Raw genomic sequence first — 13,323 nt, forward strand, 5'->3', positions numbered from 1 at the left:
AACACCACTCCCACAATGCATTGCAACAGTAAAGCTCTTCTTGTCAAACTCTCGGTTTTTGTCTTAAACCCCTGCCATATATAATCATTTTATATTGTTCACTGAATGTAAACTGGAGTTTTGTTTTGTACATTTGTTCATTTCAGTTGTTACAGCGTCAGACCTGGAGGTGCTGATCCTCATCATCCATCTCGAAACAAAGTCAAAATACTGACGGCAATTAATATTTTTTAGTGTAAAAATGATCTTGTCAAACTGATATTGTTTGCGTATTCGCCAAACAAATGTTTCAATTTTAGCAAACCCTGCTGTTTCCAGCGGTGTCAAAAGGAACAACTTTCGGGGGGGTTCCGTGGCCCCTCTGCAGGTACACATGTGGGCTCCGAGGCGTTCGGATCTACAACCATTACTGCTGAATGTATAATTCCCTCAATAGCTGTTACATAGGGAGCAGATGCGTAAGCTAATATTCTCTTTTAAGGTCAGTTTGAATTGTTTTTCCTCATGGGAAACGACGGATTGATAAAGACCAAACAAAAACCTCTTTTCTGAATGCTTGTCCTCCACGGCCTCAGTGAAGGTTTCATTCCTTTATATCATCCAGCCCAATTCCCAGCATGCACGGCCATTGTTACTCTTTCAACTGGAGCTCTCCATTGACTGGCTCATTGTCCGGCCGCTCTTTTGTGCGGCGCTATCACCCCGGCACAATCTTTCACCTGAACTGCTACAGCCTGGATCTGGTCACCTGGAGCACCTGAGTCACCCCGCAGGAGACGCCGGGCCCCTCAATTAACCCGCTAATGAGGGGAACGGGGCGTCGGGTTCCCGCGTGTGATGATGATCGTAGGAATCCGGCGATTAGTCATCGTCGGCATCAGACGGAGATGTTCGATATCGCTGCCGATTTCATGGGGAGGGATTTGTTTTTGTGCTTTTTTTTTTTTTTTGAAACATAACAATCCACGAGCAGATGTTTGAAGCGTGGCCCTGGGCAACGCGAGGCTAGTTAAGATCGATATTGCTTTCAATATTTCTTTCCTTTGACAGATAACCAGTACTGAGGAAAGTCTTGATAAGAGTGGCAACATATGGATGTGGCCCAGCCTCGCTTTCGCTTTTGATTGTGCAACCCCGTGACCTTTGCCTGTGTTGGAGAAGGCGGCGGCCACATGTACGGTGGGGGTCTGTCAGGCTCTGGTTATGGGGCATTATTGACCCAGGATTTATAAATATTTAATGCACACATTAAGATCATGGTGGAGGGTGGCTATTAGAGTTCTCCAATAAAGAGGCTCTCAGAATGATTGAGTGGTGCAGCCGGGCCGGTTGCTGGTCGTTGGCTACCGAGAAACCTGCTGAGACAATATCGTGGACCTCCAGCCTGCCCGCCGGGCGTCAGAGCTCTTAAAATTGGCAACAACTGAGCAAACTTGTCATTTTTGATTGCACTTTTACCCTCAGAACTTTCCTTCTTTTTCACTCAGTTGGATATTGTTTCTACCAGGATTCTGCTCTTGACTTTAAAAAAGGGGGGGTCCTGAGTCCAGGAGGTATTCAACAAGCCGACAGAATCCAGTACAAAGTCTGCATTAAAGTGTTAAAGTGATAGTTCACACAAAATTAATACTTCAACCATTTTCTACTCACCCTAAGGGTTCGGATTATTTTAGAGTAATATGTTCCTTTTAAGAGTTATAGACAAAAACATTCATTTTAATGTAGTGACGGGAACTCAGTTGTCTTCGTCCTCATCTTCATCATCAAAAAGACACTTAATACCTCCATACTGCTCGTCCGCAACGACCATCTTGTATTGAACCCTCGACATTAGATATTGTTTCAGAAAATCTTTAACAAGTCTATATTTCAGGCTTGCTTTGAGTGGAAGATGGTTCTTCTGAAATTCCAATTTGAATCAATGTTCTACTCACCCCCATGTCGACTAAGGGTTGGGAGTATCAGAGTAATCTGTTCCATAAAAAAAAAAAATGTATGCATGAGTGGAACTCAGTTGTCTTCGTCTTGATCTTCGTCCAAAAAGAAACTTAAAAACTTCAGAATACCTCCGTACTGCTCGTCTGTAACGTCCATCTTGTATTGAATAGTTCCGAAAAAACTTAAATAAGTTCATATTTAAGGCTTTTTTTGGTGGAAAATATTTCCTCTGAAATTCAACTCTCTCTCACCCTTCTACTCCCCCTCATGTCGACTAAGGGTTGGGATTATTTTCAAAGTAATCTGTTCCTTTTTAGAGTTATAGACAAAAATGCATGTTCATTTTATTGTAGCGACTGGAGCTCAGTTGTCTTCGTCTTCATCTTCGTCCAAAAAGACACTTAATAACATCCAAATACCTCCATACTGCTCGTCTGTAACATCCATCTTGTATTGAAGCCTCGACTTTAGGAATTATTCTGAGAAAACTTAAATAAAGTCTATATTTTAGGCTTGTTTTGAGCGAAAGATCCAAGGCCATCTGCGCAAATCTTTCGAAACTGCAACCTATTTCAATTATTTCTGAACAATTTATCATGTTGTGGTTTCAATACAAGATGGATTTTAATGTAACCATAAGCGCAGTAATGCTATCCAGGTGTAAAAGTGTTTTTTCCCTTTCCAGTCTAATTTTGACTACACTAGAATAAACACAATTCCAAAGAGTCTGTGAGTACCAGGACTTTTTTTTTGGGAGGCAAAACAATACAATGACCCAAAAAATTAAGAAGCACGATGGCAGCCAGTTATGAGCACATTTATCGCGATCCAGGTTTTTCCTGCCATTTCCTGGTTCAGCTGATATTAGATGCTGTTGCACAACTTCTTTGTTTTTTGGCTTGAAACGAACAGAATTGCTTCTCTTCCATAACGGAGTGAGTTAAGTCATTCCTGAGAAATCTTGGCTCGCGCTTCCCGAAGATGAAGCTGTAGTGGAAGTGTTAATAATAAAAAAGAAAATAACTTTGGAAATCCCTGATGAAATGATTTCATCTTAAAACTTGCACATAAACAGATAAATGGTTAAAGATGAATATTGTGTGTTTTAGGTTGAGGTATCTAGAAATACATAAGCAATCAAACTGATGGTTTTTAACCCTTTTGTTATCTCAGGGTCGCAGTGACCCAGAGGCCTGAAAACAAATGTGTTTGTGGTATCCCTTATGTTGTCCCTAGCTAAAGGTGAACGACCTCCACCCGTGCATACAGTATGTAGTTAAGGAAGCCAGGGAGGTCGTTGATAAAGAAAAAGAAAAGGGATACCTCAAACACATTTGTTTTTTGGTTCACCTTGACCCAGAGACAACACAAGGGTTAACTTTGTATATTTTGAATAAAAGAACATCCCACTATTTTCCTTCTTTTTATTTCATTCCATTGATGATTTTAGTTTGTTTTAAACTCATGTCTTGACAATTTAAACATTGTTTTATTTTATTCATTTAATTGAACACTATTGCTATCTCGACACTCTGATTTCCTCCCACTGCTCCCTCAGACCGTTGGTATCTGTGCTTGTTAATTGTAGTTTATACCAAAAATGTTCGGCAACAAATAAATGAATGAACGGTTGATGTTTTAATAGAATTATCAAGCCGTTGCTTTATTAAGTTGAATAACTAAATCCCCGACGAGTTATATAACGTTCTCTGTAATAGAGACGCCAAATACGTACGTGTGCTTTTAATACAGATACTGCAATGTCAGGAAGTTATTGTTATCAGACGGGCGTTTGGATTATCGGGGGAATGATTTGAGGCACAATGAGATAGCAGCGGAGAATTTAATCGCTCTTTTGAGCGTCTCTGTCCTCGGCGCTATCGGCGTCTGCAGAGATCCGTGCATGAGGTTTGACATAATGAGCTGTGATATGCGGGTCGCCGTCTTTTTAATTGTGCATTAAAGGCGGCGCTGGCCTCGGACAATGTTCCCTTGATGAGAAATTGACATATTGTGACCTGCTCTCCATGACCACTCTGATAAGGCGCTCAGTTGTTTTTAAGGAGAAGCACTATTCTTCCCTCAAACACTTCTATCATTCTGTCTGACCCACTTGATGAGTATAGATTTCACTTTGCCTCCCCCCCTTCTCTCTCTCCTCCTTTTCAGGGCTCAAACTATGAGAGGTTCAAAACGATACCAGCTCTTATAGACAAAGGATAACCTTGCTCGTTCGATGTATTGATTCTTTATTAACTAGGTGGCTTAATGCAATGAAATGAGGGATTTGAATGAGCCCCATTTGGGGTGCTTTGAATAAAAAAAAGCTGTTTATGAATGACTACAATGAACCTTTTGAAGTGCCAGAGATGCAGGATACGCTGATACAAGGACCCGTCGGAATGTGTCACAATGTCAAAGTGCTTCGCGGCAAAAAATATGCGTAAGAGCAGTTTTCATCTTTTATGGATGTTACACTTTTCCACAGATTTCAAACAGTTTCCTCTATGGCAAAGTCTAAACACTACAACTTACAGATGAAACACATTTATTTTTTCTTGCGATTGTTTCAGTTTGTCAGCCACATGAACTGAAAAAGTCCACAGTTGAGGAGAGCTATGGTGTTTTTACTGAAAATTTTAATAAAACATCACTTATCCATGTCTGTTTCCATTCCAAATGTTGACATTTTTAAATGTTCTTCCCTGTAAACACATGTTAGCTATGTGGCAGAGTCATAAGTGGTGAGTAAAAATGACTTCTATACATTCTACAAAACAGAAAATAATACAACCACAAATGGAGTGTCTTTTTTATCTCCAAGGTTGTCCCTCATGCACATTAGTCTCTATTGGATCTTAACAACTATCATATGGGTCACAAACAATTTATTTGACAATACAACCAACAAAGTTTTCTCCAAAAATGGTCTGTATAGATAATTTAAAATCATTATAAAAATAAACAATGAAGTTTGACTTCCTGTTTAAAAAACAAAACAAATCGGACAGAGAGAGCCTCGACGGAATAACACAAGATCTTTGAGGATACACGTGAAGAATATGCACATTGCATTTTATCAAATACAAAAAAAAGGAAACAAATGAAGGCAACAGTTCTTGGCTGAATTATCTGTGCTGCATCACTATATTAAGGGCAATGACGAGTAATACATACATAATGAAAAGCAATATACAAAATTTCAGAGATAAATACATTATTTATAGTTGATATGTTACAAAATTTCCCTCAGTGAGCGCAAGTGTGTGTTGGAACAGAAAGATGACAATGAGCTACTTCTACATTCTCAATGGGTTTTTGTTTTTATGTTTTCTTTTTTTTTTTTAGTCGATCTAAAAGAACATGAAAAAGACAGATGTATAAATATTTAGCACAAGTTTGGCAATATCACAATAGTCTACAATTTTAACCACATATAAAACACATAGGGGAGTCGGAGCTAGAAGGGGGAGACTGCTCCTCATCAACAAGAAACAGACTTCACAGTAGCCTAGGAATGCATTATTTTACAGTGCTAGCAAAAAAGTTGAAAAAACATGGCAAAACACACTTGCTTAAAAGGAAGCTCTAGACATGGAAGTACATCATATTCATCAACAGAGCAGTGTTTTTGTACACGTCAGTGTGCTTGTTGAGTTCAAACAGGATTTTTTTTTTTTTTTCACTTTTGAAGATGATTTCTAGCTACAATAAATTACAAAATTTAATTTAAAATGCAGGAATGACACATGATACAACCACCCAGTCCCCGCGACCCTTTTGTCATCCCCCTCCCTCCCCCATCAATTTTTCTACATTATATATCTCTTATATTTTTCCAGTCGAGATTCAAACCAACTTGGCCCCCTGTGTATTTTTCTCACACATAAAAATACAAAAAAGTCACATTATAAAGACACACAACTGTTGTGAATCTATTAAAAGTGAAACGGGAACAGAAAAAAAAAAAAAAACTGAGGCAAACGAGTTCATTGGCAAATGTTCTGTACATCAGTGTTTTGGATTTTTTTTTTTTTTCTTTTTTTTGTCACTTTACAACCAGATGGTGAGTCCACAGAGTCCTTTCCAGTATTGAATGCGTGGTTGAATTGGACGTGTCCAAGGCCAAAACTCGACAAGTATAGAAAATAAACCCTTCATCGTCCGTGTCCTCGTCAAGGGGAGCGAAAAGAAAGTCCCACAGAAAAAAAATATATATATTGTTCCTTGTGAAATACTTTTTTTTCTGCAGGATGTAAAAGTCTTTTTTTTTTTTTTTTTCTTCAAAAACAAACAAAAAAAAAGAACAATTAACTATACAATACACCAGCGTTCTGCTGTGTGCTCATGGGCAAGTGTCCCGTGAAGTGGTAGTGAGTAGACTGGTGCTTTGAGATGAGGAAAGTGCATTTTACATTGGTGGCACAACCAGGCCGGACATGGCTGGAATCAAGAGAAAAGAAAGACACAACGTTAGTGGATTCCAAACGGCAGCGTCAATATTGGAGATAATTCAAAAAATTGTGCGTCTAAGTGAGTGTAAGTGTGTGGGTGCGTGATTGGATGCGTGTGCCAGTGCCCTGTCGCGTGGCTCGTCCCTTTAACGGGAGTTCGAATCCCTTCCCCTTTTTTTTTTTTTTTTCTTTCTTTCTTGCTCCTGACATTTCGGCCCCCTCAGCACGCCAGTCTTGCTATGTGTGATATTTCTCCCGGTGTCGGGCTAATGGCAAACACTGGCCCAGACTCCCCGGAGACGGGCTGCTGTGGTGACGGCCCCGCGCAACAACACGGTCACTTCCCACAATGCTGCGGCACTACACTCTCCTCTGATTCCCTTTTCTATCGCTTTTTCATCTTTCACTCGGTGCTACACGTCCCCGAGTCTCTGCGCCATTATCTCCAAAAAAAAAAAAAGAAGCGGATCAAAGGTAGCTTCCGTTATTTAACCATCTGCTGAGGATATCATTAGCGAGCGCACCTCACTCTGCCAGTTGATATATTCCGTATTTTCACACGTTTTAACAATTAGGCGACTGCTGAACTGCCGGGGATGATGTATGATTATATTGCTCTGAGTATATTTGTAGAGTCATGGTTGAAATGCTTTTAAGTTTGCCAGCACAGATGATGGCAAAGGCATTGCTCATTAATTTCTGCACAACATGTATTAATAAGTATGAACGTGTAGCAAGATGAACTTTAATTTCCCACTTCATTAAGCCCAATGTTATTAATCTTGGGGCGCGCAAAGACTTCGGCTAAGCTTGTTTTCAAAGCAATCATGTCGGTCGTGACACATGCACAAAACCTAATAAACATAATTACTAAAACAATTCTGGCAGGGGTCTTTTCCTCGCGACATCGGAGGGGATCATTTGTACGAAAGGGCAACAAGGATGTTTGTTTGTGTGTTGACGTGAGTTGATGTGTGTGTGTGTGTGCGTGTCAGTGCAAGTGTGTGTGTGTGTGAAGGTGTAAATTGGCCTGTCAAAATGCATATATTTGTAATGATTAATCCCTCACCAAACCGGACAGAGGCCTGAGCAGCGGTATCTGACCAGTAGTCCGTAGGGAAGGGATGAGGGGGTGAGGGGGGCTCACCTTGCAGTCCGTTGCCGTTGGCGCTGGTGCATGAGGGGGGTGGGGAGGCCTGGGGTCGGACCACAGGGGCGAAGGCGCTCTTTTGTTTAACTGCAGAGAGGACAGGGAGGGAAAGGAAAGGAGGGAGGGTGAGAGTGAGAACGTGCTGTGAGTAGTGGAGGAGAGGGGAGAGGGCAGTTAAGGTAAGGTCGGGATAGTATTACTGCCAACAACGGGGGGCAACATCGCCACTCACTAGGGTGGGAATCACACGAGAAAAAAATAGTCCACGATAGGGCAGCGACTGTTACTATGATTGTCAAGACAAGTTTATATACTGATGTATTTAGAATAGTTTGATGAACACAAGTTTTTTTAGCAGGTTGAAAGTTTTTGGCTTAAATCGTACACTGGAGGAATTTGCTGTTGTTGTTCTGAAGCAAAGAAGAAATGACTGGATGAGAGGGAGGAAAAACAAATAAAAAAGATTAAATCAAACATTCAAAACAACATCATTTGTGTAGACAGTAGACTTGAAGAGTGTTTCCTGTCTGTGTAGCATCTTAGTATTAGCAAAAACAAGCTTGAAATATAGAAGTTTTTTCGCAAAGATGCTAGTGGACGTGAGCAGTAATGTGGTATTTAGATGTTTTTGAGTGTCTTTTCGGACGGAGGTGAAGACGATGTCAGCTGAGCTCCAGTCCTACAATAAAATGAACATACTTTTTTGTCTATAACTCTAAAAAGTATTAGTAGTTGAGTAGAAAATGAGTTAATTTCAGATCAACTTGCACTTAAATTGTAAATATAATTTCAATTTAATAATTGTAACCTTTTTTATAAGTTGGTGCAACAAGTTATTATATGGATATTTGAGCTGTTATTTTGTATATTTGGTCCGTCTAGTCATCATGACCAGAAATACTTGCTACCTGGAAGTGCTGTTGTCCTTCTAGGCTACTTTCTATGCTATTTAGCCCTAAACACGATGTTTTTCCAGCCTCTCTCGGACGTCACAACACCCCCCTCCATCTGAATTCCAGCAGCACTTGGCGCAAGCACACATGAAACAATGACTGCTTATGTCCAGAAGTATGTTTTCGACTAAATACTCACCACGTCCCTGTGAATGAACAGCAGTGGTGTATTATCAGCGTCAAAAAAAAAAAAAAAGCCTCCTAACCCCTGTCATAAGTGATTCACTGAAGTGAAAACGAATGTGGCAACTGGAATTAAATCAGCAGCAGTTTAGTGCTACTGCGGCGTGCGGCTGTGGCGAGCTACTCACTTCCATATGGAGAGTTGGCAGAAGATCCGTTAAGAAACCCAGGGGAGCTTGGCACTCCCAGGTTCATGCCGGCGTTGCCGTAGCCATTCATGCTGTTGCTGACGGTGTTGTAGCTCGACTGCTGTGGGGTGCTGCTGGAGATGTAGCCCCGGGGGGACACGCTGCTGGTGTTTCGGCTGTAGCCCACTGGATAACAGGGATGGAAGATGACAAGAGATATTTTGTTAATTTCTTTACTTCGTCTGTGATTTACCGCAGATTGAAATGCTGATCTGTCACTTTCCTCGCGGCGCGTTTTCATCAGGAAGGATTCGCTTGAGTTGACTTTGCTTTACCTTCTTCAAACTACTTCATGTACTACCTTCTCCTTTTTTTTCTAGCTTGTCATTAGCTGTTATTTTCAATTCATACAACACAGTTTGATGTCCTTTTCCCCCCCGAAAAACCCTCTCATAACTTGCGGAATATTTGTTATATTGTTACTTTATGAACTGGAAATTGCAGATTTATACAAGCAATCATTTGTTCTTTAAATAAAAAGGTATTTGGATATAACTCCCATCTTTTGTCTTTTAACTTACCATCAAGCATGTTTTAAAAAAAGATTTTTCTTCCTATTCTTGTTATATTCTCCTGTAATACTACTTTTTATTTCCCTGCATTCTGCTTTGAAACACTGCGGTAGACCTCATGCATATTCAGAGCACTACAGGAAGTAAATACAAAGGTAGACAAAGAGTCAAGTACTTTGGGGATACTAGTTTGATGGAATATTTTTTTTTCATCAGCATCTTGCTCGGATAATAATTCATCCAGATAATAATTTGTGCTTAATATGACACTTAGCTGCCGGTTCACCAAGTGGAAATTGGTCACACTGTGTTTGAAAAGGTGAGTCTATTAATTTTCACATTTTAATGAGTCAAACAGAAGTAATTTTCCCTCATTTGGCTGCAAAGCCCCCAGGAATTCCCGGGGGCTCCGCCCGCAGGCCCCCATGACCACACTTTTGAGAGCCGACGACTTATGGATTCAAGACCCCTAAATCTCATACCTTGGTCGTTCCCTTGTGACTCAGACACGTTGACTGCTAGCTGGCTGCTGAAGGAGTTAACTCCCATCATGCCGTGGGAGGCAGTGTTCGCGAGAGAGGGGATCTGGTTGTGGTTGCGGGGAACGCTGTAGAGGGCCTCAGCGATGTCAGCTGCCCTCTTCAGAATGATCTCCTGAGAAGAGCGAAGAGGAGAAGGCAGAGATTCTGTTATTTATGTCTTTGTTTATAGCGGCGTTTGAAGCAAGAGTTCACGGCTATATGGTTAGCTTACATCACATGTAGCCTACATTGCTCCCGATATAGTGATGGAAATGCCCTTTCGGAGTCACGGCTGTAAATGTTTCTTGTGCGAGAGAATAAACTATACTGAAGGAGCTCATTGACAATTTTGTTAGCTTTAAAAAAAAAGGTTTAAATCAAACACAAAATGAAATTCTGCTCAGTTCACCAGACAAATGATCGTCTTATAGATTATCTTCAAAAACCTTCAGTCGTTTCATCATCAGCTCTCGAAACTGAAGATGGAAAATGTGTCGAAATGCAATGAAAACGGATCAAAGATGCTACTTGAGTTAAAGAATGAATCCTGCACTTTTATTATTGACCTTAACCCTGAGATAACCCAAGGGTTATTACATAGACATGTTTCATATGGTAGTTTAGTAAAGAAACAAGCTTCACATGAGCAGCAATAGCAAGTAAGTGATACATTAAGAAAATAATTCTGGTTCTTTTATTTTTAACAGCAATATTTATGTTATATTAGGTCAAGAAAAAGAGGATGATAAAGATGTATGCTGAGGTGGTTGAGGTTTAAATACAAAGTGGTAGTGTGTAGTAGTGTGTAGCCATAAAGTGTTGTGCGTACCTGATTGTTGTGGGGCATCCCATACAGAGCTTCCACGAGATCCGCCGCCCTCTTCAGTAGCACCTCCTGATTAAAACAAACAAACAAAGGAAATTTAAAGTCATTTAAAAGTCCCAAACACGCGCCAACACATATCTCAAGATTAGTACTGGGCGCTCGGGTAACCTTTGTTAGCCTAAATCAAGGCCTTCCCCGACTGAAGATGCTCCGTTTATATGACTACTTTTGCTCCTTTCAAGCATGCAGAGCTGTGAATAATGTTCCCTATCTTAATTAAACTGGCACAGTCCTTTAAAAACAACACCTCACCCTTGATTCCGGGCACCATGTTTGCTCCCGAGTTCAGCACTGAGCACCCCTCTCCACAGAACAATAAAGTGAATTAGCTTTGGGTTAATCTAGTTCTGTTGTAATGACATTAAGGAATTTTTCAATTAACCTCTTTGACTGGCTGTTGCAAAGGACTTCACAAATGACTTCCCATCCAGCAAGAGCTGGGTGCTCGTGCCTTGGGGACACGGATGCTCGGGATGTGGTCTTATCCATGTCTGCATGCTTGCCCCTGCTTGACAATGCGGATTAGTTGTGTTGCTTTGGCTCTTAACACTCGAAAATGAGTTGGCCCCGTTTCCCCGTTCGCCCCACTCTTTTTAGCTAGGTGGGGTTTTGGCCCGTTCCTGCATCTTTATCGGCTCTTTGAATTCGGCACTTACAATTAAATCCCTCTCAAGCAGCCAAACTGCTCTCTTTGTTTCATATCATACAGCCCTCGACGCCCCTCTCGCCCTTTTTTTTTTTGGAGTGCATTTAATCTGACAAAGGCAAGTCGCAGACATGGTCGTGTGTTTTGTTTTTTTTTCTTCCCCCCCGAAACATTTGCTTGTTGTCACCTGCTGTAGAGCAGAGATTTGTCGAGCGCGCCGTTGGAAACCCAGTTAAAAGCAATGCAAATCTGTCACCAGCAACATCTCAGATGGTGCTTGTTTTCTTCCCACATTCGCTGTGTTTTCTTTTGCGGGCCTTAGTAATTTGTCTGAAGTGTTCCATCACTTGGCAATAGCGGAGCGGGATTAAGACGGCAGCTGCCGTAAATGAATGTAAACACAGCCTTCGCGCCTTCAAACAGCGGCCTCCAAGACTTGGCCTGCATTCGCAGAGAGCTGCGGCGTATGTAGTTGTGTGTACGGCTGCTTTCATCCTGAAGAGCATATCTACCACAGCCCTTGATTTATCAAGATGAATCACTGTAGAAGCCACTTCCAGCATGTGCCATGCTCTCTTATAGAAACATATCGCTTAATCCACCCCAAGTTAGCGGATGGGTGGCTCTTAGAATGGGCATTTACCTCTGAAATTGGTGTGTATGCTCAACGTTGCATGCATCTAGTTTGCATACAAATAAAGAATTATGGTTGTCGTGCGGCAGGTAGACTAAATGAGAGGACCAGCTGTCTTGATGTGTTCTCATCAGGCAGAACAGATTTCTCTCTCACTCGCTGAGTGAGATAAAGTGCCTTTCTTTCTTTTTTCGTCTGCAGTTAATAATTACCAATAATCTATTCTATCATATTTCAAGATCTCCTACATGGCTCTCAATTTTAAACAACAATTAAAGCAATTAAGACTGTCTGCCGTGTTTCATTCTCCGTGAAGGCGTCCTCTTCCCTCCTTGTCCATATGGTGCGGCGCGGCGGTGACATAAGGACAGCTTGTGGAAGTGGGGAACGAAGGGAGGAGAGGAGGAGGACGATATTGCCTCTCATCCTTAATCTGTCGTTTACCGCGTGGTGTCTTAACTAACCAAGCTGACTCGCAGGGCTATGCTTAAGTGGCAGTCTAGTCATATCCAGAGGATGATGGGAAGTGCCGGCGCCCAATCAAGGGAGAAGTTTGTTTTGCTTCCGACGAGACGCCTTTCCATGCGCGTCGGCTCACGCTGTGAATACGATTAGCGCGGAATGGCGTTCCGAGGGCATTTCCATGTAAATCTCAATGCTACTCCAGAATAAGTGTAATTGGCTTTCTTGTCATGGAGACATATCAGAACAGCCCATGCTAAATTGAAACAATTAAAGGCCTACAGTGATTTCTCTTGTTCTGTGACAAACCCGTGACAGATTCGGCCTATTCTCCCTGCTTTGCTTACAAGGGGTCTTGTGTTCGACAACGCTTTTTTTTTTTTTTAAACGGAGCCGCGAGGATGACAAATCACCAAAGATTTGTAGCAAAGCGCCGGTTCTGATGAGATATGAGTCCGAGGCTGCCCCACGTGCGATTCTCTCGCAGCGATAGATTAACACGCATGTTGTATTTATATTATCACAGTTAATAAAAGAGGGCCTAGGTGATGTAGCTGGGAGTGCTAATGCCATTATAAAACTGTAAGGCAATTACTCTGTTAGCTCTAGCCCGAGGTAATGAATGCATTTAGAAGCATAGGAGCCATTAGACGAAGGTACTTCAAAGAGCACAGGAAGAGAGATTCATTTAAATACATGGGTAATTGCTTGACATGAGCACATTTGTAATATTTTCTCCTGGTGGATTTCACAAAGAGAGCCGGAGAAAAAAAGGAGGCTCATTTTGGGAGGGAAA

General features: G+C 41.4%; 2 protein-coding genes across 12 annotated transcripts in view; one reads left to right on the forward strand and one right to left on the reverse strand.

Annotated features, from left to right (window-relative positions):
• LOC148069546 (methylated-DNA--protein-cysteine methyltransferase-like) overlaps positions 1-13,323 on the forward strand; it is an 89,418-nt gene that overhangs the window by 40,487 nt on the left and 35,608 nt on the right. The window lies entirely within an intron of this gene.
• LOC148069547 (transcription factor COE3) overlaps positions 5,363-13,323 on the reverse strand; it is a 79,892-nt gene continuing 71,931 nt past the window's right edge. For 3 of the 9 annotated variants that reach the window (XM_087802213.1, XM_087802212.1, XM_087802211.1), the window contains exons 12-16: positions 10,729-10,794; positions 9,861-10,032; positions 8,807-8,992; positions 7,462-7,629; positions 5,363-6,381 (exon numbers count right to left, since the gene is read on the reverse strand). In XM_087802213.1, the coding sequence (XP_087658339.1) occupies positions 6,350-6,381; positions 7,462-7,629; positions 8,807-8,992; positions 9,861-10,032; positions 10,729-10,794 (624 nt within the window). In that variant the 3' untranslated portion in view covers positions 5,363-6,349. The other 6 variants (XM_087802214.1, XM_087802216.1, XM_087802215.1 and 3 more) reach the window with 3 other exon arrangements.

This window comes from Callionymus lyra, chromosome 11 (assembly GCF_982586985.1).
Source record: "Callionymus lyra chromosome 11, fCalLyr1.hap1.1, whole genome shotgun sequence".
Lineage (NCBI taxonomy): Eukaryota > Metazoa > Chordata > Actinopteri > Syngnathiformes > Callionymidae > Callionymus > Callionymus lyra.